The sequence below is a fragment of the Euleptes europaea genome, chromosome 16 (genome assembly GCF_029931775.1).
Source record: "Euleptes europaea isolate rEulEur1 chromosome 16, rEulEur1.hap1, whole genome shotgun sequence".
Lineage (NCBI taxonomy): Eukaryota > Metazoa > Chordata > Lepidosauria > Squamata > Sphaerodactylidae > Euleptes > Euleptes europaea.
In genome coordinates, this window is record NC_079327.1 from 11,757,817 (window position 1) to 11,782,443 (window position 24,627).

Here is a 24,627-nt window from a genome sequence, read left to right on the forward strand (position 1 = left end):
AATTACACATCACATAAAACCATTACACCTTTTGCAACAACACACAGTGCTTTGTCTCCAAAACCATAGTATGCATTATCTAGGAAGTATTTTTTCCCCAGTTCAGAATATGGCATTGCAATGACTTCCACACTCGTTTTTTTCATAAATGCTCTTTCTTACTCTTCATTCATGTTATCCATGTCCCTGTTATGGGTGCATGAACAATTTGCCATGCAAGAGAGAGAGGAACTATTTTTGGAATCACCCAGATCAGTATTGAAAATTAACGGTATGTCGTGGGTGGGGGGGAGAGAGCAAATTATTTCAATTCTGCAGCGAGTTTATTTTCCAAAGAGACAATGCTACTTCTGCAGTGGCATTCCTACTAAAACATTTTAGGTTTTGTGGAACTCATGACAATCTCCCCCTTCCCCTCCCAATACATGCAGGTTGTCAACAGCAGGTACCACAGCTTGGTTGCATTTCCAGAGTAGGACACCGTGTTTTGCATGACGCTCTTTGCTTCCTCGGTTACGGGAAAACATGCAAGGGCTAAGGCAACGGTGGCCTCTGCTCATCCGCCATCTTTAAACTGTGAACTTAAATTAAATACGTTCTGTTGTGTAAGAAATAAAGTGGCCGAGTATTGTCGAAGTTCAAACACGCATTTTCGAATGCCGTTTCTTTATAGACACAATTCAGATTGCAAGGTGTATTTCTGCTGATAGAGGCAAAATGCCTCAGAACTCAACTACAATACAGCATTTGTAGAAAGTCACACACACACAGTCCCACCAACAGGCACACAAGATACACACACGCCTCTCCACGCGTCGACACAAAGGACGGCTATTTCACAAGACTGAGAAGCCAAACTCCAGGGCAGTGGCATTTGGACCACAGGCTCAATGGTATTGCGTTTAAAGGCCAAACGTTTCCATAAAGGTCCAGCATTTTCAACCCTAGACAATTCTGATTGGAAACTTCCTTGATTGTAAGACATCAGAATAGATATAACCGGTGCTGCTAAGTCATGCAAATGATAAATATTTCAACGGCTAGGAAAAGTTAAAACCAGAGGTTGCGCACCGTCGCAAAGACAATGTTTTCACGCACTTTTGTCACGGCAATAACCAGGGTAACAGAATCACCGAATGGCAGCATCTGACTAGCATGTTAGGCAATTGAAGGGGGAGGGGGGAAAACAACAACCTTTTCCCTCCCTCACCTGTGGAACAACACTGTGTATTCAACTTCTGAGCCAAAGTAACTTCAACGTAGCTAATTCAATCAACCAAGTTGCCGACATTAAAGCTATAAAATGGCAAATTTGACTTTCAAAGGTTAATCGGGGTACCACGCCAAAGACATAGCCCTTAAAAGGCAAGAAAGAAACTGGTACCCTTAAAACTTTAAAATGCAAAATGCTCAAGACTGTCCCCCATAAGATTTTTGCAAAAAAGGAACATCTGGATGCAACATGGCTTCATTTTCCTTACAAGATGGTATTTGTTAATGTGCTAAAATTTTCCTCGTCAATAAGGCTAAGCGATATTTCCCCCCCCATCACAGTTCCTTCCCTCCTGGTTCAGGAAAAGATATGAACACGTTTCCTGCTTCGTAAACAGAGGGTTTGTTTGGTTTCTTGACCGAACAGCATCTGAAGCAATCCATACCACATCTGAGCAGCAAAGCAGAGAATTTAACACATTCCGACGTCTCACTTGTTTTCCTTACAAGCCGCTGATTAAATTTTTTCAGAGCTCCTCTCTTTACTTTCAAGTACTGGTGGGATATTTTCCTCTTCGCGTGATGGGATAATGGAAAAGAATCAAATTAAGGGGGAAGGGGGGAACAGAACCACATCTATTTGCCAATAATCCTAGTAACACTTGTGTCAAAAGTAAAGATGAACTTAGCATATTTGACTGAGTAAACTTGGCCGCAAGTGAACAAGTCCTGAAATTCAATATGCAGACACTTAAAAGTTGGTTAAATTTTATTTATCAGCAGAGAATATGCAGAGTGCAAAGGGTCTTTGCTGGTGCTCTCCTTTTTCACCACCATCAAGGACTCTCAACTGAAAGGGGTAACTGCTGCCGCATGACTAGGCCAACGAACATCGTTTGTGCTCACCCTGTAAATCTGTTGGCTACGCTACAGAGTTGCAGGCGTAGAAGATGTGCTCCAGGTAAGTGACTCATAGAAGCTCACGCCCATCAACATCAACGTTCTGCTTGGAGTTACTGCTGCTACTTCGCTTTGGATTTATCCGAGGGACCCAACTTAAATCACAAAGTGAAGCAGTCAGTTAGGTTACCTTACCAAAAATACAGCAAAATTAAGGTCCAGTTCCATCATTCATAATGCTATTGTATATTACATGCAGAACAACAAGGGTCATCTTTATCTGGCTGGGAAGCATAGTTCATCTGTCTGACGATTTCTGCAAACAGCTCATCCACCATTGTTTTACTTTTTGCAGAAGTCTCCATAAACGGACAACCCCATTCTTCGGCCAGAGCTCTGCCTTCACTGGATGATACTTCTCTCTCACTCTCCAGGTCCACTTTATTCCCAACCAAGATCACAGGGACCTTCTCGTACCTGCAATTAAAACCAAAAACATAAGTTTGAAAACCTTTGCTGATAAATCAATCCCCAAAACATCTTAAGATGTGCAGTGTTGACTTGGGAGAATTTTGTTTAGCCATTTGGTGTGTGTGAGGGGGGTATGCTTAAGAATAGATGTCTTGCAACTGTAAAAGTGCTTCACAAGCTTCAAAATGGAGACTAGAAAACATGCTTCAAATGAATTCTAAGGATGCAACCAGGTGCCATTTTGAACCAGCATCAAGCCAGAACATCAACCATTTGTGCATACATCTTGGTTCTCCCTCCTCCCCCCTCTTTTCTGGTACAGAGAATTCCAATCAGAGGCTAACACCGATTACCCCAAGACATGAACGCAGGAATACAAATTAACCAGATTTAGTTTCTATCCACAAACCGAAATTCTTAACTAATCCTTGTTTCTAACTGGAAAAGAAAGGCATGCAGGTGAGCACGCCAACCAACCTGTGATCACGCCTGATGCAAACAAACCTCCAACTAGTTTCAGAGGGTAGCCAACTTGGTCTGCAGTCTAGTAGTGCCTTAGAGATTAACAAGAGTTTCATTGTGTAAGCTTTCACGAGTCAAAGGTCCCTTCATCAGATATGAGTAGGAGACTTGAGTGTTTATATCCAAGTCAGAAGATGGGTGTTATAAAGAATGCTTGTAAAGGATGCAGAGATACAACACATATTGTAATCAGCTTGATCAGAGAAGAGGGGAAATACTAGGAGGCAGAAAATTAGCATCTGTAGTGAGATAAGAATCCTATATCCCTACTCAGCAACCATCTGATATTCTAATAGTGAAGTTGGTCAAATCTGAGCGTCCTTAAATCCGGTGATTGGAGCTGTGAATGGGCAAGACAGATCTTTCTACAAAAAAACATGAAAAACAACCCAGGTTTTCAGAAAATCCTGAAGACTTAAAAAAAAAAACAACTTTGAGGGGTTTTAAAAACCCCAAAATGATAAAAGACCTGTAGCTTTAACAAACAGATTCCCTCAGTGGCTGTTGCTAGGCAACTACAGCATTCCAGGCAGGGTTTCAGTGAGTAAAAGGCAGGAGGAGGGGGGCAGGGACCTTTTCGGGGCTGTTTTGGTCTTCGAGGGAGGACTTCATTGGGCCTAGGCCTGGCCAAGTCCAGGTTGGGAAATTCCTGGAGATTTCTGGGCGGAGTCTGAGGAGGGCAGAGTTTGGGGAGGAGAGGGGACTCAGCTGGATATACCATAGAGCTCACCCTCCAAAGCAGCCATTTTCTCCAGGTCCCATCTAGAGGTTGGCAACCCTAGGCCTAGCTGCAACCACTGGATGACTTCCTACCAGACGATTTGCATGACTCAACTAGGCCTAGCTACTTGGTACTGTTCAACAGCAGCCACCCCATGAAAGCCAGTGTGGTGGAGCAGTTACAGCGTGAGAGTAGGGTCTAGGAGACCCAGGTTTGAATCCCCATCTTCCGGTGGAAGCTAACTGGATGATTTTAGGTTAACTACATACTTTCAGGGTTGATGTGAGGACAAAAAGGAGGCAAAGAGAATGACATAAGCTGCTTCGGTCTCCACTGTGGAAAAGGGCAGGGTATAAATGAAGTCAATAAATAACAAATGAAGCTGAAAATGGGAGGCAAATAAAAGTAGGCTGGGAGAGAAAGAGGAAGGGAAAAAGGAAGAGGATATGGGGTTGCCAGAAGGAGGGAAAGGGAAAATAATATGGGAAGGGGGATACAGTGGAAAGCGATTCCACCCCACAAGTTCTTGAGGGTTCCCTACCATGCAAGTTGGCCTGGCCCAGCAGCCAGCACCATAAAACTGTGCCATAGTTTTCCTAGGTAGAAGCTGCTGGTGGGAGGGGGGAAGCTGAAGACACAGGGGCAGGTGAAGGTAGGCTGAATGCTGGATGGGAAGGAGAGAAGGAAGCAGGAAAAGGGGAGAGGCTATGGGGGCTTTCAGGGAAGGGAAAGAGGACATGGGGGGGAAAGAGAAATGGAATGCCCCCCACAAGTCCTTGCAGGTTTCCAATTCTACCTTTCTAACATGGATGCAGGCTGGTTAGTCTGCTCCTACAGGAAGACTCCCCGGGAAAAGGAATACATCTGCCCATCTCGAACTGCAGTCTGTTTCGGTCTTGGACAAATTAAGACAGAATGTATTTTTACATTTTATATTAGACATCTGGCTCTAGCTATCAGCATTTCACTGCTCAGAATGAGTTGGGTCCAGACATTTTCTTCCTCTACCTTTCAGCTACAATCCACTGCTCCAGGAGTTGGGCAAGATTTCTTAGAGAGGCAAGATAGAACTATTCTACGTAATGAATGCCATGTTAGTATTGAGCATTCCACAAACAGCAAAATTAAATCATCGACATATGGCGCTGGGTATAAGAAAAGAACTGAAGCCAACACTTCTACGCCTATTTTATTTTTGTCTTGTATCAGTGGTTCTAGCAACAGGCATTGGGGCCTTTTGCACCAAGAAATCCAGACGTTTTATTAAATACATGTGAATGAGTGAACTCGGCATTGACCACTGCTAAGAAATCAGAAGTGGCCGGAAAGAAGACTTATGGTCCTTTCCTTGGGATGCCACAATTGCTCCATGTCTTGCTTCTCAACCCCCCAGAGCCACAAACTTGATAATGCAACTGTTTCAGCACTTATGATGGAGGGGGAGCTAAAAGAAGCTCCTAATGTCCCCCCTCCCCATATTCGCTCCAAAAAACAAGGACACATTGCCCAGAAATTTAGCGAGTGCATGGTGTTCTTGCAGCATGTCGAAAAGCAGGCATGTCAGAGGCATTTTACATCTGCAGTCAATCTATGATTCATACTAGAGAAATATTTTTATTTTAGTATAATGCTGTAGTGCGGGGGGGGGAGGGGGGAGAGGAACCACTCCAACCTTGACAAAAGGAGCCCAGCCATATGTTCCCTTACAGCTAAGCCATTCTATGGAGCGTTTACACGTTTCACTAGAGTTTCCTACTTCTCTGTGACGCAATAATTTGACACAGGCAGTATTTTATTATTCCCAATAAGTACAGACATGCTTTGCAGGCGTGCACATGTTTGGGATTTGCAGATGGCAGGAAAGCTGTACTTTTGGGAAAAGTTATACTTTTCTTTTAGAGCAGGGCCTGCTAATCCTGAATGTACAACTGCTTGGTTTCAACCATTTCCAGTGGGGACTCAACCTGTTTTGCTCCATTCCCCCCTTTCACCATTGTTCAGAATATAATTCTCCCCTTCCCAAAATAATCATACACTTTATTGAATGTCGCAGATTAAATTAAAAACAAACTACAATTTTACAGATTGTACATAATCTACAGGACATCACACTTTGCTGTATAGTGGTCCCAATTCCCCACCTGGAACCCTAAAATTCCCCCCTGGGGGGGAATTCCCCCCTTGTTGAGAACCCATGATTTACACACTAGACTTTGGCTTAAAGCACTAATTCATTTTTCACATTTTAGCAGTCATGATGACGGCAATTTGAACATAATCCTCCTTTTTATTTCAAAAACAAGGCATCCTTCCTCAGCTGAAAACTGCGAGCCTCAGCTAGAAAATTATTTCTATCACGATTCCTCCAACTCCTACACTTTGCTGAAAGAGAATGTAAGGAACACAATCTGTTTACAGCGTCTTGGAAGAGAAGTAAGGCTGCGTTGCAAGACAGATGTCCTGCAAGATGAGCATGATTCTGCTATACTTATATAAAAAAAGCCCATATCTACTGTATGACACTTCAAGGTCCTTTAGAAAGCATCCACGGATTAAGGTTTTATTTGACACCACCTGCTTTCTCCGGATCTCCAAATCAGTTAGGAAAGACAAGGCGAATAATCTTTTCTATCAGTCCTTTTCTTACCTAAAATTTGGAGAAGATGGCACTGGTCCTTAAAAACGTTGGTTCCAATGCAAAGGATGCACATGAATACATGAAGCTGCCTTATACTGAACCAGACCCCTGGGCCATCTAAGTCAGTACTGTCTACTCAGACCAGCAGCGGCTCTCCAGGGTCTCAGGCAGGGGTCTTTCACATCACCTACCAGCCTAGTCCCTTTAACTGGAGATGCCGGGGATTGAACCTGGGACCTTCTGCATGCCAAGCAGATGCTCTGCCACTGAGCCACGGCCCCTCCCCTCATTCGCACTGCAATAAACTCTGTCAATTGTTAAGAAACAGCATTATTGCCCTCCTTCCTCAAAATATGTTCCATAAATGATTTGTAAACCTCTTAAAAACAGCAACTGCACTTTTTTCTTTCTTTTTAAAAACACACTAGGTTTCCTTTCGACCCTTTACCAAGTTTTTACTTACACTGCAGATAACCCAAGCAAAATGGGGTTTCCATGGGTTAGATCCAGTTAGCTTTTTCACTCAAACGCATCTAATTCTCCCCGACCCTTTTGTCTGCGCAGGTCCCATGACACCCCCCCACCAGCACAGAGACTTTTTTGGTGGTCAAACGTCCCCCCCCCCCCGCTCTCTTTTTCACCAATGGCAAAGCTGGTTGGATCCAACCCCGTGCCTGGATTTGCAACTCAGACCGGTTACACTTCTGACCATTTCTGTTCATGTGCCATGCGTGTAGCACAAAAATATTAAGGCTACAAAGAGCTAAATATTTGCTGCCTGTACATGCAAAGCCAATTTAAGAATTATAGTTAAGCCTCAGATGACAAACAGCACTTACGGAACACCAACCAGACTGCGGCCCGAAAGAATGAGCGATCTTCTGTTTATCAAATGCTAAAATTGAGATTCTGACAACAGCACAGGTGCTGACTGATGACCCTTCTCTATTTTTTTTATTTCAGATGTGTTTACTGCAAAGGCCTGTGTCAAATCCTCTCAGGCAAGAGAAGAAGGAACAAGCCTATTCATTTTCAGTGCTTTAATATACTAAGGACTGCTTGATGACAGACTCCTCCCTTCGATATCTGAACTCGCATCTATACAAATATTAATATCGATTTAAATTGCCACAAGGTAACCAGTAGTTGTGTGGGTGGGACGCCCTGGAGATCATCAGACATTTGCAATATACAACAATACCATGTAATGGTAAAACAGTTTTTATCACATCAGCACAGAGAGGGGGAATAGTTTTGGAGGTTTGAACCTGCCCTGACCTGGATGGCCAAGGCTAGCCCGATCTCGTCAGATCTCAGGAGCTAAGCAGGGTTGACCCAGGGTTAGTACTTTGGATGGGAGACCACCATGGACTACAAGGGCTGTTACGCAGAGGAAAGCAATGGCAAACCACCTCTGTTTGTCTCTTGCCCTGAAAACCCTACTGGGTTGGTTTATTGACTGGTTGATTGATTGATACCCCACTCTGCCCTGGCCAGAGCTGGCCTGACTGCGACTTAAGGGCGCTTTACACATACCACTTGCCTTGAGGGCCAAGCGGAAGGACAGAGGTGGAAATAAATAAACTGCACGGCTAGGAGAGTAAATTCACACAAAAACAGAATTCCACACCATCTGGTCTCGCTGCCGCTTGCAGAGCACATGAAAACAGGAAGGCCTGCAGTCACAGGAGAGCTCTCATGCTGGGGGACCGATCACCAACAGCTGGATGGCAGCCCCTCAAGCCTAAAGAAGCATCCCCTTCTCTTACTGGGGACAGCACGGTTTGAACACACATGAAGCTGCCTTATACTGAACCAGACCCTTGGTTCATCAAAGTCAGTATTGTCTACTCAGGCCGGCAGTGGCTCTCGGGGGTCTCAGGCGGAGAGGTCTTTCACATCGCCTACTTGCCCAGTCCCTTTTAACTGGAGATGCTGAGGTTTGGACCTGGGACCTTCTACATGCCAAGCAGATGCTCTACCACTGAGCCATGGCCCCTCCCTGCTCATTATTCCTAGTTCCCACGGTAAAAGAGAGATACTGGTTTTTAACACGTGCTTTTAAAAAGCCTTGGGAAGCCTTCCAAGGAACACGCATGCTGCGAAATCACAGATCCTGCCAGTTTTAAACACACTAGAGCAATGTCTCTCTAACAGTGACGCAGACGCAAGAGACCTTTGAGGTGACGGAAAAGGGCTGTTCGCTTGACCATCAGGAACCACAGCTTGCCTCACCTGAGTTGCTACAGACAGGGGGATGCCGGCTTTTCCAAGCAGGGCAACCATGAACACATGAAGCTGCCTTACACTGAACCAGATCCTTGGTCCATCAATGTCAGTATTGTCTACTCAGACCGGCAGCGGCTCTCCAGGGTCCCAGGCCAGGGGTTTTTCATATCACCTACTTGCCTAGTCCCTTTAACTGGAGATGCTGGGGATTGAACCTGGGACCTTCTGCATGCCAAGCAGATGCTCCACCACTGAGCCACAGCCCCTCCCCAACGACAGGGGTGAGGCAAAACGCCCAGACCACCTCAAACCTTCCACCGCCGTGAGGCTGCCTTTCTTTACTCTGCGCCCCTCCGAGTCAATAAAATCATCTGGATGGGACATTCATAGGATCACAGAATCAAAGAGTTGGAAGGGACCACCAGGTTCATCTAGTCCAACGCCCTGCACAATGCATTCAGTGAACAATGAAGTAGGATTTGGGTTGTAGAACCAACCAGAAATATAAAAACAGAACCGAAGCAAAGCAAACTGTGAGCATGACACATTAAAGGAAGCAAAATTACATGGCAAGATCCAACTTAACAGCAAACTATACACAGTAGTATAGAGCACAGTCACTAATAATTTGTCCAAGTAACTTTGTGGATCATTTTGTACAATGCTACTCTTTTATCTGTGTAGAGAAGCCCTCCTGAATAATTCAGTCTGCAAGAATCATTCGCTGAGCCCCACCCGGGCGATCTCTCACTACCATTTCGTGTCTACTGCCCAACTGCCAAAATGTGCTCCGTGACTCGATTATCAATGTCTGTAGTTCTACTTAGTGAACAAGGATGGTTACTTTCCAACTCACATTCACCCCAGTAACTACCAGCTCTTAGTTTTGTAAAGTTCTGATGCACAGCCATCAAGGAAGAAGAAGAGTTGGTTTTTATACCTCGCTTTTCTCTACCTTTAAGGAGTCTCAAATCAGCTTACAATAGCCTTCCGTTCCCCTCCACTCTCTACAACAGACACCTTGTGAGGTAAGTGGGTAGGGTTTCCAGGTCCCTCTTCGCCACTGGCAAGAGGTTTTTTGGGCGGAGCCTGAGGAGGGGGGGTTTGAGGAGGGGAGGGACATCAATGCCATAGAGTCCAATTGCCAAAGTGGCTATTTTCTTCAGGTGAACTGATCTCTTATTGGCTGGAGATCAGTTGTAATAGCAGGAGATCTCCAGCCAGTATCTGGAGGCTGGGAACCCTATATGTGGGGCTGAGAGAGCTCTAAGAGGACTGTGATTAGGTCACCCAGAAGGCTTCAAGTGGAGGAGTGTGGAATCAAACCTGGTTCTCCAGATTAGAGTCTGCTGCTCCTAACCACTACACCACGTTGGCTCCTCCGCACTTCATCATGTGCAAGACCTCTGCTTCCACTCCGGGGGCTTCTCAGGCTTCCTTTCCTACTGCAGTCTATTACAACTCCTGAAGCATAGCATCTACCATAGCGCAGAAAGCAGAAGTGGGAAAATATTCCTTTGTGCAGCCTTAGGGACCAGGGTCTTGGCATCTCATCCACAGAACACTGCAGAGTGCAGGACTTTCCGAGCTGAAGTTTTGGAACCTCCCCCAAACTGCTATAAAAGTACATATTTACGTACCGGAGTTCATGAAGAGTTCTGGATATTCAAGAGTTTAACAGATTGGAGTTAGTTGCTGGTGACAGGAGCCGGATGAATGAATTAACCTGCAACAGTGTTGTTTGTAATCTTGAATAAAATTGTCGTTTATTAATTTAGCTTTCTTTGCAGAAATATCCAAGGGCAGTAGTACAGCACCAGGCAACATAAAGGCTCTGTTTAGCTGTAAATCAGCTTGTTTAATGATACCAATTAGCATGCACCAGTCTCTAGAATAATATCTGAGCTACAAACAGGAAATGTTATTTAAAGCAATCCCTCTAGGTTGCTACAGACACATACCCTACCCGTGCCCTATCCCCATCTTAGATTCTCTTGAATATTCCTCCTCTTTTTTAGAGTCCTCCTAATATTTCTCTCATAGCTGCACAACCCACATCCCAGCTAAGGCCACATTTATTTAATTTTATTTCCTTGCTGCCTCTCCAGAAAAAGCTGCCTTACACAACAATTTTTAAAAAGTTAAAACCAACAGCATTCAAAAGCAACAGCGCCAGAAAAGAAGCAATATACCATAAACCAACATCAAATAAATAATTCGTGGAAAAACAGCAGTAAACCACGTTTAAACTATCAGCAAAAAATGTAAAATTCCCCATGTAACAGCTGCAGCAATAACCAAATTGAAAACCAGCATATGCCCTAACAAGGCCAGATCAATAATGGATACAGATGAAATAGCAGGGTAGGTAAATAAAAAGTTAGTTTACAAAACCTGAAAAGACTGATTTTTTCTGACATCATCTTGGCTTGGATTCACTGGTATTCACTGGTAATTACTTCAAGTGGAAGAGGCTTCCATCTACAGGGTGCAAATTTCTTGCCTCCACACCCTTGTTATATCCCAGAATGCTGTTCCTGGGGGACAGAACACCCCCCCAGGAACAGTATGAGGGGAGAGTCAGATCTGCAGTAAAAACCTCTCCCCCCCCCCCCATCTGTCTGCGGAAATTCTCTAAATGGAATCCAAGTTCTACTTAATCCAAAGCCCAGGTAAATAGAATTCTCTCCACCTGGCAGTTCAAAGTTGCCAGGCAAAACTTTGGGGACAGGACGTTTCACAAATAGATGCTACCACTAAGAAAGCCCTGTTCCTGGGTGTCATCTACCTCTCCTCTCCAGGTGGAGAAACACAGAGAGAGCAGAGCCTAAGAAGTATGCACAACAGGCATACATTTCCAATGCACGTCAAACCTCTGCCTCAAATATGCCTTGGGCTTCCAGAACTAATGACGTTTTGAACACACACACATACACGTTTTGTCACCTACGCCAACAGACTCAACATTTTCAAGACTGGTAGCGTGCGCACACAAACACTTTCCCTGGCATGCAACACAGATACCTAATTTACTCATAATTCATGGATTTACAAATGCTTAATGACAGAAAAATCTATTAATTTTCTTCTAGACTTTATTTCAGTTAATGGTGTATTATCCCACCAGATACTGATGCACAGAACATTTCAATTACATCAGTTTTATCCACAACAGTTTGGCCGTGCATGATGGAAACTCACACTGCTATTTTACTAAAAGTGTAGCTCAGCTAGGAAACTTCCTAGCTTCAAGGTACCGGCACCCAACATTTAGGCATGCACAATTTTACCAGCACGGCCTTACCCTTGGACTACTAATAGTCCATACTAATCAGATAATCACATTATGATTTTGTCCAATATTGACAGCCCAATTTCTCTGCTCTCCCAAGACACAGTGAATTAGTACATCACAGATACAGATCAAGTCTAAGACCTACGCTAATCCAGGCAACCTAGACCTCAAGTTTCAGACTACCAATTACTTATGTGTACATTATCCAGGTAGATATTCCTTGAAGCACTGTATAATGTATGTACACTAAGTGGAAGTGTCTGTTCCTTTAGTTGAAGCAAGTGGCACTAATTTATTCTCTACCTATAATTCAAAGTCTATCTGCATAATCCAGTTTCCCCAAAAGCAATGTCTAGATTTGCATTCCATTAACTGTTATTTCAACGTGTGTTCCAGTAAAAACTAAAAATTCTAGTTTTCTACATCCCTGTTTGCTATTAATTATTGTGCTATGTTTGGCAAGGATTGGTTATCAGGATCTTTCCCAAAGAATGCTCTACATTCCAGGCAATAATCCGGGGACCAGAAGTATACTTTGCAACACAAACCATCTCCCTTTTAATCAACAATAATTACTGCCTAGTTGGAAGGGACCACCAGGGTCATCTAGTCCAACCCCCTGCACAATGCAGGAATTTCACAACTACCCCACACACACCCAGCAACCCCTACTCCATGCCCAAAAGATGGCCACGATGCCCTCCCTCCCTCTCATGAACTGCCTAAGGTCACAGAATCAGCACTGCTGACAGAGAATCAGCCTTGCTTCCTAGTAATTGACAGCATGCTCTTCAATATATTGCTGTGTACAAACACACATTTCTACATATTATATCCCAGTTGCACAGATCGCCAAAAATTAGACACACAAAATTAAAGTGGCAAAACTCTATTTCTTAGAACTTGGAAATGTTTATTTTCCTTAAGAGTTAAATTATGGTACCCCTTTTGAAGATGCACTATCTTCACCTGTTACTTAGAAAAATCTCTGAAACTTTACTAGCAAAAGGCGGGGGGAGTTCTTGGCCCACTTCATTATATGGAGGATTTTAATCTGCTCTTGTCAAAAAGCCTCACGTTGATTTGGAACCAATGATTGGAGAACCATTACCAACATAATTTCTGGACAAGTGGGAGAAATAGAATTTTAAAACCCAGTTTCACAGCAAATACTTCCCAGCCTGCAAATAATGCGCCAAACTTTACTCGACTCCAGTGATAACGTATATCAAATGCCTCTCAACACAAGAAACTTTTTTAAAACTGTGACTTTGCAACCAGACAGCCTACTTTTAATTCTTGAAAGTACATGGAAGTATCCTTCTCTGCCGTTGTTAAACTGGCAACAGGCTGTTTCTGACCCCCACCCCACCCCCAGTCTTAGCATTAGCGGGTTAACAACACTTGTACCAAGTTTTTAAGAGGCAGAACCCTCCTTTTAAAAATCTCCTTTTAATCCTCTTGTGGGCAAGTTCTGGCAAAAAACCCCGCTGACTCACGTTTCCATGATGTTTTTAATTTTTTCCCCTCCAACTCTATAGTTTAAACCTGCAACAATACTGAAGAAAAGCTATTCTGAAGATATATATTTTTGCCATCAAGTTGAAATTGACTTACATAACCCATACAGGCGGCCCTGTATGGTTTTCAAGGCAAGAGACATTCAGAGGTGGTTTGCCATTGCCTGCTTCTGCAGAGCGACCCTGGACTTCCTTGGTGGTTTTTCCATCCAAATACTGACCAGGGCTGACCCTGCTTAGTTTTTGAGATCTGATAAGGTTGGGCTAGAACAGCTTATACCCCCCTCCCCAAAATATACATGTAAAATTTCAGAAAAATGGAAGAATGTAACAAAATACATTTCGCATTATGAAAAAATACTGAGCGCTATATCAGTTCTTCTTTTCAAATCTTGGAATTAGGGGGTAGAAGGATTTTAGGGACAACTCTATAAATACAGCTGATCTATGCCTTATGCTAGAGTCCCAAGGTGGAATTTCCTGGCATTTTCATTATTTACTTGAAAAGCAGCTGTGAGGTGCCGCTAACCTGGTAAGTGGGGATGGGCGTAAGGGCTTCAGTGATACACCGTCCCCCCCCAGAACCATTTTCCTGAATATGCCCCGCCCCTGGCCAATGAGATGAGCCTTTGATTCATGTGATACAACAGCAGTAAAGCTGTTGCTGAAAGACATGTAGAAGGCATAGTGTGCCATCCACATACCATCCCTTTATCCGTTTTATTCCAGGACAACTCTCCATTCGAACACAGGTGCGGAAAGACAGGCCCACCTCCAAGAAAAGGTAAGTAATTGCACAGATCTACATAGGAAGCAGGGAGGGGGAAGAAAGACGTTGCTACCGCAATACATAAACAAGAGTCGGTTTTTATATGCTGACTTTCTCTGCCACTTAAGGAAGAATCAAACTGGCTTACAATCACCTTCCCCTCCTCACAACAGACATCCTGTGAGGTAGTTGGGGCTGAGAGAGCTCTAAGAGCTGTGACTAGCCCAAGGTCACCCAGCTAGCTTCAGGTGGAGGGGTGGGGAATCAAAGCCGGTTCTCCAGATCAGAGATTTGGTCACCAGGCCCCTGATCATCCTCATCGCTCTCCTCTGCACCCTCTCCATTCTGTCCACATCCTTTTTAAAGTGAGGCCTCCAGAACTGCACAATACTCCAGGTGCAGCCTGACCAATGCAGTGTACAGTGGGACTATGACATCTTGCGATTTGGATACACCTCATAGGGCTTGGTCTCCAGGCCCCCGATCATCCTCCTCGCTCTCCTCTGCAGAGTGACGCTAATAGTTTTGATACACCAGAACAGGAGCTACAGAATTCCACAACAGATTGCAGAACTGACCAATTAAAAAGCAATTTCACAGTCTGGTACATTTGTTCTCTTGCAACACAGCAGAAATTACAAAAGCAACACTGGCCATTGGGTTGGAGGATCCAGGATCAGATTCTGGCAGTGGAACGTGGGGGCAATTTTCACTGGTTTCCCCCTCTCATCACAGATGCCCAGTTCAACCCTTGCGCTGTTTCTGTCGGTCCCCTGCTCCCCCTCCCCTGGAGCAGCATTTTGAAAAGCTCAGTAGGCTGCTGTGGGGGGGGGGGTGTAGAACAAAAAACACAGAATTAACTTCAATACAATCATCCCTGTCATACTGTTGTAACAAGAGACAAACAGACCAGCATTTGCTTTGAATGCAAAATTCAGAAGAAGAGTTGGCTTTTTACATGCCGACTTTCTCTACCACTTAAGGGACACTCAAACCAGTATACAATCCCTTTTCCCTCCCCACAATAGACACCCTGTGAGGTAGGTGGGGTTGAGAGCTTTAAGAGAGTTGTGACTAGCCCAAGGTCACCCAGCTGGCTTCGTGTGGAGGAGTGGGGAGACAAATCCAGTTCACCAAATTAGCCTCTGCAGCTCATGTGGAGGGGTGGGGAATCAAACCCAGTTCTCCAGATCAGAGTCCACCCCACAAGTAGCATTTTATAGAAAACCAAAGTGATATGCACACACAAAAATCGGCACCGGCACGGATTTTTTACATATGAGTAGAGAATACTGACTTCACTCTTCCAGCTGCGGAAGGCGGTCTCCACTGCAAAGTTTGCTTCCTCTGCCACTAGTACTTCCGCTCGCGGAAGGCCAGTGTTTTTCAAGGAACCTTTGCACAAGCAGATGTTCTACGGCAGCAGAAATAAGTACCACACTGGAGGACAATGGAGAGAAGCGTGGGAGGAACAAAGTCATAGGAGCCAAGCCATTATGATTAGATTCAACAGTGGTAATACTGCCATAATCTAGCTTTCCAGTTCTTAGGTAATCGGGGCCACAGATGGGGGAGGAAGCCCTGGTTGTCTAAAAAAAATGATGTTGGTGCATACCAATCCAGTTAGTTATCTGGCCAAACAGGGATCAAAGTGTACTAGATACCATTTTTGCTCAATGTTCTATATAACAGGGTGTTTTTTTCCGGCTTTATGAGGCACCCCCAAAACCTAGCTTATTTTTCAACTTTCAGATTTTTATATTTCAATGATCACACTTTCTAATTATTGCCACTGCAAAAACCTAACCTTAAACTCTTCACAATTTCTTGCCATTTTGAAAAAGCTATAACAAAAGCATTACAGCGTGTGTTTAAGAAAATATTTATTACGGTCCTATACCAGAATGCTATTAAAAATAGAATTAAAAGTGTAACATAGGTTATAAATATAATTATATATAATTATAAAATCTTCAATCAGACTCCATATGACTGATAATCATTCGTCACCACTAAAATATAAGATAAAATAATACTAAAACTAATGAAAATGAGTAAAAGAAGATATATAATAACTGCTTATGATCCTCCCTGTACCAGAGATTAAGATTTCCTGATCTTTAAGACCAGCCAGCCAAATTTTACCACCTTAAAAGTCATCTTCTGATTCTTTTCTGATAACACAGTATAAAAGTAAAACATTCTATTGTTCCCTGGACAGCCCTTCATTATAGGAATAGGGTGGTACAGTGGTTAACAGCGGTGCACTGTAATCTGGAGAACCGGGTTTGATTCCTCACTCTTCCACATGAGTGGCGGACACTAATCAGGTGATCTGGGTTGGTTTTCCCACTCCTACCCATAAGGCCAGCTGGGTGACCTTGGGCTAGTCACAGCTCTCCCAGCTCCACCTACCTCACAGGGTGATTGTTGGGGGGAGGGGAAGGGAAGGTGATTGTAAGCCAGTTTGATTCTCCCTTAAGTGGTAGAGAAAGTCGGCATATAAAAACCAACTCTTCTTCTATATACACACACACACACATATGGGGTAACTTTGGATGCCCTCACAACAAAAAGCCAACCTCTATCCCTCACCTAAATAAGTTTTCTGTTTCTACTGAGAATCACTGGCACCCTGGCTTTGCTGAAGTCTGCTCTATATGGTGTGCAACCAAGAAAATTAGGCACTACACTTCTAATGTTTGGCTACCAATTCTCTATAGAGTTCCATAATGAGGTAGAGGCATAGATATTTTCTCTCACTCTGCACTGTTATTCTTGTCTCTTCTTGCGAACACCTTTGGATTTGAAATATTTTCTGTCCCTGATAATGGGGATGCTTCCAATCAAGACTGCGTAGCTCATTAGAGAACGCTGAGAACAAAGCCTGAAGGGAAATGTGCATCTCATATTTGGGTCCTTGACAGGATAGAGAAAGATCTGTTAATAATTTATTTGTTATTTGTGATGTTTTTATTATACCCTGAATCTCTCAGCCCCGCCCCCAAAGGTACTCTGAGGTACCATACTGCACAATATTACCAATAATAAACTTAAATATCCCAAACTATTAGAAGCTAGAGTGTATGATGGTTAGGTCTGCTCTAAACACCATCAGCATTTCCATCAACTGAACTCCAGTGGTGATAAAACAAAACAAATAAAGGGAAACAGTACAGTAAGCAAAACTCAAAGGACCAGAACCCACAAAGCATTCTGGGGTTAAGACTAGTCAATTCCAGAACTGCATTACTAGAGTTACAGGAGCAGAGAAGCTTGTTACTTTTCAATGTGGGCTGGCATAATGGCTGACTTGAATCAAGAAGAAATTTTATATCATAATTGAGTTCTTCTACACTAACAGCCGTAGATGGTCACCAAAGGACATAACATTCTAAGCAAGGCAATCACTGACCAGTGATTAAATCAGATTATTTTTTTGCCCTTGTAACTACTGTAGCTGAATAATCATAAGTATTCCACTGGAAAAAAAGACCCTGGGTTTTCAGTATTCTATATCCAACTGTTCATGCCAACTATGGAGCTAAAAGTGTTTTTTCTTTTAAGGAAGCTTAGATAGGTAACCACTCCGTAAAACATATTCTGCCTAGTAAATGTCATGATGTGACATCACCCCATGGGTCAGTAATGACCGGGTATTGGCACAGGGGGACTACCTTTACATATTATTGTTATTATTATTAATTGGATTTATATCCCGCCCCTCTATCCTGGCCAAGGGTGGTCTCAGGGCGGGTAACAACATACACAACAGAATACAATAAAAACATCCAATTCCAAATGGGGAGGGGCTGTGGCTCAGTGGTAGAGCATCTGCTTGGCATGCAGAAGGTCCCGGGTTCAATCCCCAGCATCTCCAGTTAAAGGGACTAGGCAGGTAGGTGATGTGAAAGACCCCTGCTTGAGACTCTGGAGAGCCGCTGCTTGTCTGAGTAGACAATACTGACTTCGATGGACCTTGATGGTCTGATTCAGTATAAGGCAGCTTCATGTGTTCATGCAATATAGTTAAATCCAACAATTCTCAATTGAAAACAGTTAAAATCAAGGACAGATGGCACCCAACTTTGCTGCGTAGGGTCTTGGGCCAACTTGGAAAAAGCAGCCAGGCTCCCCACCACTTAAATTATAGAGATGTTGGAAGGGCTTTTAGATAGGTAGAAGTTCTGCAAACTGAAATCCTAGTTCTCCACTGTGTTTAATTTTAGAAAACTATTCCTAACAAATATTTTTTTCATAATTACTCAGTGGGATGGCAAACAGGTTACCTGACTCACTCGAGTACGAATGAGAGAATAGCCAAAGCTTTTGTAACACTGTCTGTATTAAACCTTGCAAGACAAGTTCTTACTCATACTTAATGGGATGGGCAACACCTGGAGGATCTGAAATTCACAATCAGCAGAGAAAAGAATCAAGAGTATATCTCAACAGGGGAGAAAACAACATCCTACCAAACTGTTTGCTCCAACACTGCAGTGAAGACAACATTTATAAGGGAATGCAATTCATTCTCAGGTAAGCTGCCCTTTACATGCACAAATGGAAACATCCAAAACAGCCTGTCCCACACAAACCTAGGGCACGTGGATGAGGCATATGATAATGCCAATAACGGTGTGCAGAATGCTGGACACATCTAAAGGGAGAGGAAAATGGCACTGTAAAGAAAGCATAATAAGAGATGAAATGGTAAGGCTGGGATGTTAACAAATGGTATATAGGACAGAGATCAGCCAGGTGAATTGAGAGAAGCGCAAGCTTATGTATGTTGAGAAGCAAAGCGCAGGAAGTTGAAGATGAACAGGGCAGGGGGCCCAAAGTCAGAAATGTTGCACGGGCTGATGGAGGCGCACCACAGCACACCAGAAGCAGAGGAAAACTGAGGGTGCAAAAAAACACCATGCAAAGGAACCAAGGACGGCCAGATCTGAGTGGAAGGGACTGCATCTGGGTTCCCTTAGGATGGCCACAAGGCTTGTCACAGGGTCACCAAGTTCCTGGTAAGGCCCAGATTCAGGGCAACAACAGGCAGGGAACTCATTTGGGGAGCAGGCATGGCTACAATCAGGCTAGGCGCGAAAGGCCCGTCAGATGCAAGAAGGCAGACAAGTCTCTCTGCAGCAGTCAGAGAGGGCAGCCTGCAGAAAAAGGAACAGGAGCCAGGCAGCAGGGCTTGGCAAAGGCATGGTGCGCGTGCAACCGGTTTTTCATCTACAGCAGAAAGAGGAAAGCGTGTAGTAGGACCGGCAATGTAGGATGGACCTGAGGGTGATTGGGCTCTTTGTCTAACCCGGTGCCAGCCCCCACCACCCCGGAACGTATTTCTGTGGCAACCGGGTGCCCTGAAAACCAGCCCCTGCCCACAAACCTGGTTGGCCTGCTGACAAGCCTGGTGAGCACCCTTGTCCACCCACTCTCCCTCACCACAGGGCCTTGCATCTGGTGCAGCAAGGCTGGCTTTCCTGGGGGAAGGAGAGGGAAAGGAGGCGGCTCTCTGGCGGGGGGATGGTTGAGGCTCAGTGGCAGAGCATATGCTTGGCATGCAGAAGGGTCCCAGGTTCAGACCCTGGCATCTCCAGTTAAAGGGAATAGGCAAGCAGGTAAGCTGCCTTATACTGAATCAGACCCTTGGTCCATCAAAGTCAGTATTGTCTACTCAAACTGGCAGCGGCTCTCCAGGGTCTCAGGCTGAGGCCTTTCACATCACCTACTTGCCTAGTCCCTTGAACTGGAGATATCGGGGATTGAACCTGGGACCTTCTGCATGCCAAGTAGATGCTCTACCACTGAGCCATAGCCCCTCTGCCTGAGACCCCGGAGAGTCACTGCCGGCCTGAGTAGACAATACTGATTTTGACAGACCAAGGGTCTGATTCAGTATAAGGCAGCTTCATGTGTCTCCCCCCCCACCGCCGCCTTTCCTCTTTGGGGAGGGGCCGTGGCTCAGTGGCAGAGCCTCTGCTTGGCATGCAGCAGGCCCCAGGTTCCATCCCCGACATCTCCAGTTAAAGAGACTAGACTAGTAGGTGATGTGCAAGACCCTCTGCCTGAGACCCAGGAGAACCGCTGCCGGTCTGAGTAGACAATACTGACTTTGATGGACCAAGGGTCTGGTTCAGTATAAGGCAGCATCATGTGTGTGAGGAGAGTCTTAAGATTTGGGGTGGGAGTGGAGAGCTTAAGGTTTGGGGTGGGAGGGGAAGGCTTGAAGGTTTTAGGTGGGGGGGAGGGCTTGAGGTTTGGGGCGGGAGGGGAAGGCTTAAAGGTTTGGGGTGGGAGGGAAGAGCTTAAAGGTTTGGGGTGAGGGGAGGGCTTGAGGTTTGGGGAGGGCTTGAGGTTTGGGGTGGGAGGGGAGAGCTTAAGGTTTGGGGTGGGAGGGGAGGGCTTGAGGTTTGGGGTGAGGGCTTGAGGTTTGGGGTGGGAGGGGAGGGAGGGCTTGAGGTTTGGGGTGGAGGGGAGGGCTTGAGGTTTGGTGTGAGAGCTTAAGGTTTGGGGTGGAGGGCAAGGCTTAAATGTTTGGGGTGGGAGGGGAGGGCTTGAGGTTTGGGGTGAGGGGAGGGCAAGGCTTAAATGTTTGGGGTGAGGGGAGGGCTTGAGGTTTGGGGGGAGGGCTTGAGGTTTGGGGGGAGGGCTTGAGGTTTGGGGTGGGAGGGGAGGGCTTGAGGTTTGGGGTGAGGGGAGGGCAAGGCTTAAATGTTTGGGGTGGGAGGGGAGGGCTTGAGGTTTGGGGTGAGGGCAAGGCTTAAATGTTTGGGGTGAGGGGAGAGCTTGAGGTTTGGGGTGGGAGGGGAGGGCTTGAGGTTTGGTGGGAGGGGAGGGCAAGGTTTAAATGTTTGGGGTGAGGGGAGGGCTTGAGGTTTGGGGTGGGACGGGACGGCTTGAGGTTTGGGGTGGGAGGGGAGGGCTTGAGGTTTGGGGTGAGGGGAGGGCAAGGCTTAAATGTTTGGGGTGAGGGGAGAGCTTGAGGTTTGGGGTGGGAGGGGAGGGCTTGAGGTTTGGTGGGAGGGGAGGGCAAGGTTTAAATGTTTGGGGTGAGGGGAGGGCTTGAGGTTTGGGGTGGGAGGGGAGGGCTTGAGGTTTGGGGTGGGAGGGGAGGGCTTGAGGTTTGGGGTGAGGGGAGGGCAAGGCTTAAATGTTTGGGGTGGGAGGGGAGGGCTTGAGGTTTGGGGTGAGGGGAGGGCAAGGCTTAAATGTTTGGGGTGAGGGGAGAGCTTGAGGTTTGGGGTGGGAGGGGAGGGCTTGAGGTTTGGTGGGAGGGGAGGGCAAGGTTTAAATGTTTGGGGTGAGGGGAGGGCTTGAGGTTTGGGGTGGGAGGGGAGGGCTTGAGGTTTGGGGTGAGGGGAGGGCAAGGCTTAAATGTTTGGGGTGGGAGGGGAGGGCTTGAGGTTTGGGGTGAGGGGAGGGCAAGGCTTAAATGTTTGGGGTGAGGGGAGAGCTTGAGGTTTGGGGTGGGAGGGGAGGGCAAGGCTTAAATGTTTGGGGTGGGAGGGGAGGGCTTGAGGTTTGGGGTGAGGGGAGGGCAAGGCTTAAATGTTTGGGGTGGGAGGGGAGGGCTTGAGGTTTGGGGTGAGGGGAGGGCAAGACTTAAATGTTTGGGGTGAGGGGAGAGCTTGAGGTTTGGGGTGGGAGGGGAGGGCAAGGCTTAAATGTTTGGGGTGGGAGGGGAGGGCTTGAGGTTTGGGGTGAGGGGAGGGCAAGGCTTAAATGTTTGGGGTGAGGGGAGAGCTTGAGGTTTGGGGTGGGAGGGGAGGGCTTGAGGTTTGGTGGGAGGGGAGGGCAAGGTTTAAATATTTGGGGTGAGGGGAGGGCTTGAGGTTTGGGGTGGGGGGGGGAAGGCTTAAATGTTTGGGGTGGGAGGGGAGGGCTTGAGATTTGGGGTGGGAGGGGAGGGCAAGGTTTAAATGTTTGGGGTGAGGGGAGGGCTTGAGGTTTGGGGTGGGAGGGGAGGGCTTGAGGTTTGGGGTGAGGGGAGGGCAAGGTTTAAATGTTTGGGGTGGGAGGGGAGGGCTTGAGGTTTGGGGTGGGGGGGGAAGGCTTAAAGGTTTGGGGTGGGAGGGGAGGGCTTGACGTTTGTGGGGGGGGGGGGGCGCGTCACCTCTTGACGCGGATGATCTGGTCGCGCATGGGCCGGATGTCCTGGAAGCTCTGCTGGTTGACGAGGCTGTAGACGAGGATGAAGCCCTGCCCGTTCTTGATGTAGAGGTCCCGCATGGAGGCGAACTGCTCGGTGCCGGCCGTGTCGAGGATCTCCAGGACGGAGGGGGAGGCGTCCACCTCGATCTCCTTGCGGTAGAAGTCCTCGATGGTGGGGTCGTACTTCTCGATGAAGGTGCCGGTGACGAACTGGACGGTGAGCGCGGACTTGCCCACCCCGCCCGAGCCCAGCACCACCACCTTGTACTCGCGCATCCTCCCCGGCCGCCGGACGCGCCCCACGGCCGCCGCCGCCGCCTCCTCCGCCTCGGGCGGGCGGGCGGTCACCCCCCTGGCGCCGCCGCAGAAGCCGCCTCCGCCGCCATGGCTCCGGCAGCGAGGAGAGAGGCAGGGATGGGCCGCGGCGCCGCGGGGCGGAGCTGCCGGTCGCCGGCGCCGCCTCCACGGGCCGCGACTGAGGCGGCGGCGGCGGCTGAGGCGAGGCCCCGCCCCTTCATTCCGCGTAACCAAGGGAACCGCCAACCGGGATCCGTCACGTGCCGCGGGCGGGGCGCGGCCCCGCCAATCGCCGCCGCCGCAGGGGCTTGAGTGACGCGCACGGTCAGCTTCATCTCTCCCTCCCTCCCGCCTCCGCCGCCCCTGCTCCACGTGACAGCTCTTCGTGACCGTTCCCCACTGTCGCCTAGGAAACACCGTCGGGCCCGCCTTTTCTTTACTCCCCTCCGCCGAACCTGAAGGAGGGTCACGTGGCCGGAACGGCCCAACCGGCTTCGGGTTCTTGGCCACGCGCGGCCCTCCGGTGGCCAATCAGCGGGCGGAGGGGCGCCGTTGCTGGTTCTGAGGGAGGGAAGGCGGGAGGCGCCCTTTCCCCCCCCCCAACCGTCGCTGTTCAGTCAGGCCCAGGGAGGCGCCGTGTGAGGGCCCGGGCGGGGAAGGCCTCGGGGCGGCCTGGCTGCGGTAGAGGGAGCGGTTCTCCTGGGGCGTGCTCGGGATGGGTTCGGATCCAAGGCAGCACACCTCATGGAGGCCTGCCTGCCTGCCACGGCGGGATCGTCTGGGCTCAAGGCCCTGCTCTCTGGGAGGCCTCAGCGCTCCCCTTGCACCAGGCCTCGTCGTGGTCAGAGTGTTGGCCTCAGACTGGCCTTGTCAGCAGGCCTTGGAGAAAAAACAACGTCCTTTTCATGTAGGGTTGCCAACCATCAAGTGCTGGGAAAGAAACAGCAACAGCTCAAATATCAATCCAGTTATATATATTGGGTGCAAAAATATATATACAGTGACTACATAAATAACAAACAGTACATAAAAAGACAAAATTCACTTAAAGGTAAGTACTAGACGTTATAACTATCACTGATAGATCAATTTTCTTTTACAGAGTTCAAGCATCCAGGTAAGTGCAAATGTCCCAAAGTATATTGCAGGCAAGTAAACAGCTGGAAAGAAGATGAAGATGGACGTGTTGTCTCGATTGTTGTCCACGTTTCGCCAAGGCTTCATCAGCTGATCGCTCAGTTAGAATTCCTATACATATACATGACCATAATAGGTACAATTCCAGCTGCCAAAGGGCTTCATGATGTGAAAATGTATGAATCTGTGTGATTAGTATGGGAGATTGCCTGCTGTTTCAACTGATTTCCAGCCGGTGGAGATCAGTTCACCTGGAGAAGAATGGCCACTTCAGCAATTGGACTCTATGGCATTGCAGTCCCTCCCCAAACCCCGCTCTGCTCAGGCTCCGCCCCAAAAACCGACCCTCGGTAGTGAAGAGGGACCCGGCAACCCTAGTCGTGTGGTGTTGGACGACATGTTCATGGAGGAGAGGGCTATCTATGGCTGCTAGTCAAAATGGATGCTAGTCACGATGCATAGCTATTTGCTCCTGCATCAGGGGAGCATGCCTATGATTTTAGGTGCTGTGGAACACAGGCAGGTGAATGTTGCTGCAGGTGTCTTGCTTATGGGCTTCCCAGAGGCACCTGGTTGGTATGGCTTTTCTTATGTTCTTATGAGAGGTTTATGGACACTGCCTTGCCCAAAAATCACATCAAGCTGTTGGCAGAAGCAGCTTTAAAACCAACAGGATCGTTCCCTTGGTGTCCCTACCCAATAAGCACACCAAGGAGGCGAAGGTTTAAAGATTTATTATTCAGCTGAATAACAGGCTTT

General features: G+C 46.9%; 1 protein-coding gene across 1 annotated transcript; it reads right to left on the reverse strand.

The window, feature by feature from the left end:
* Positions 1 to 1,753: 1,753 nt before the first annotated feature.
* On the reverse strand, positions 1,754 to 23,066 carry RAP2A (RAP2A, member of RAS oncogene family). The gene is given in 3 exon segments (XM_056862129.1): positions 1,754 to 2,589; positions 22,397 to 22,853; positions 22,856 to 23,066. Coding segments are annotated over 3 exon segments (906 nt in total). The 3' UTR covers positions 1,754 to 2,351.
* Between the last annotated feature and the right edge of the window lie 1,561 nt (positions 23,067 to 24,627).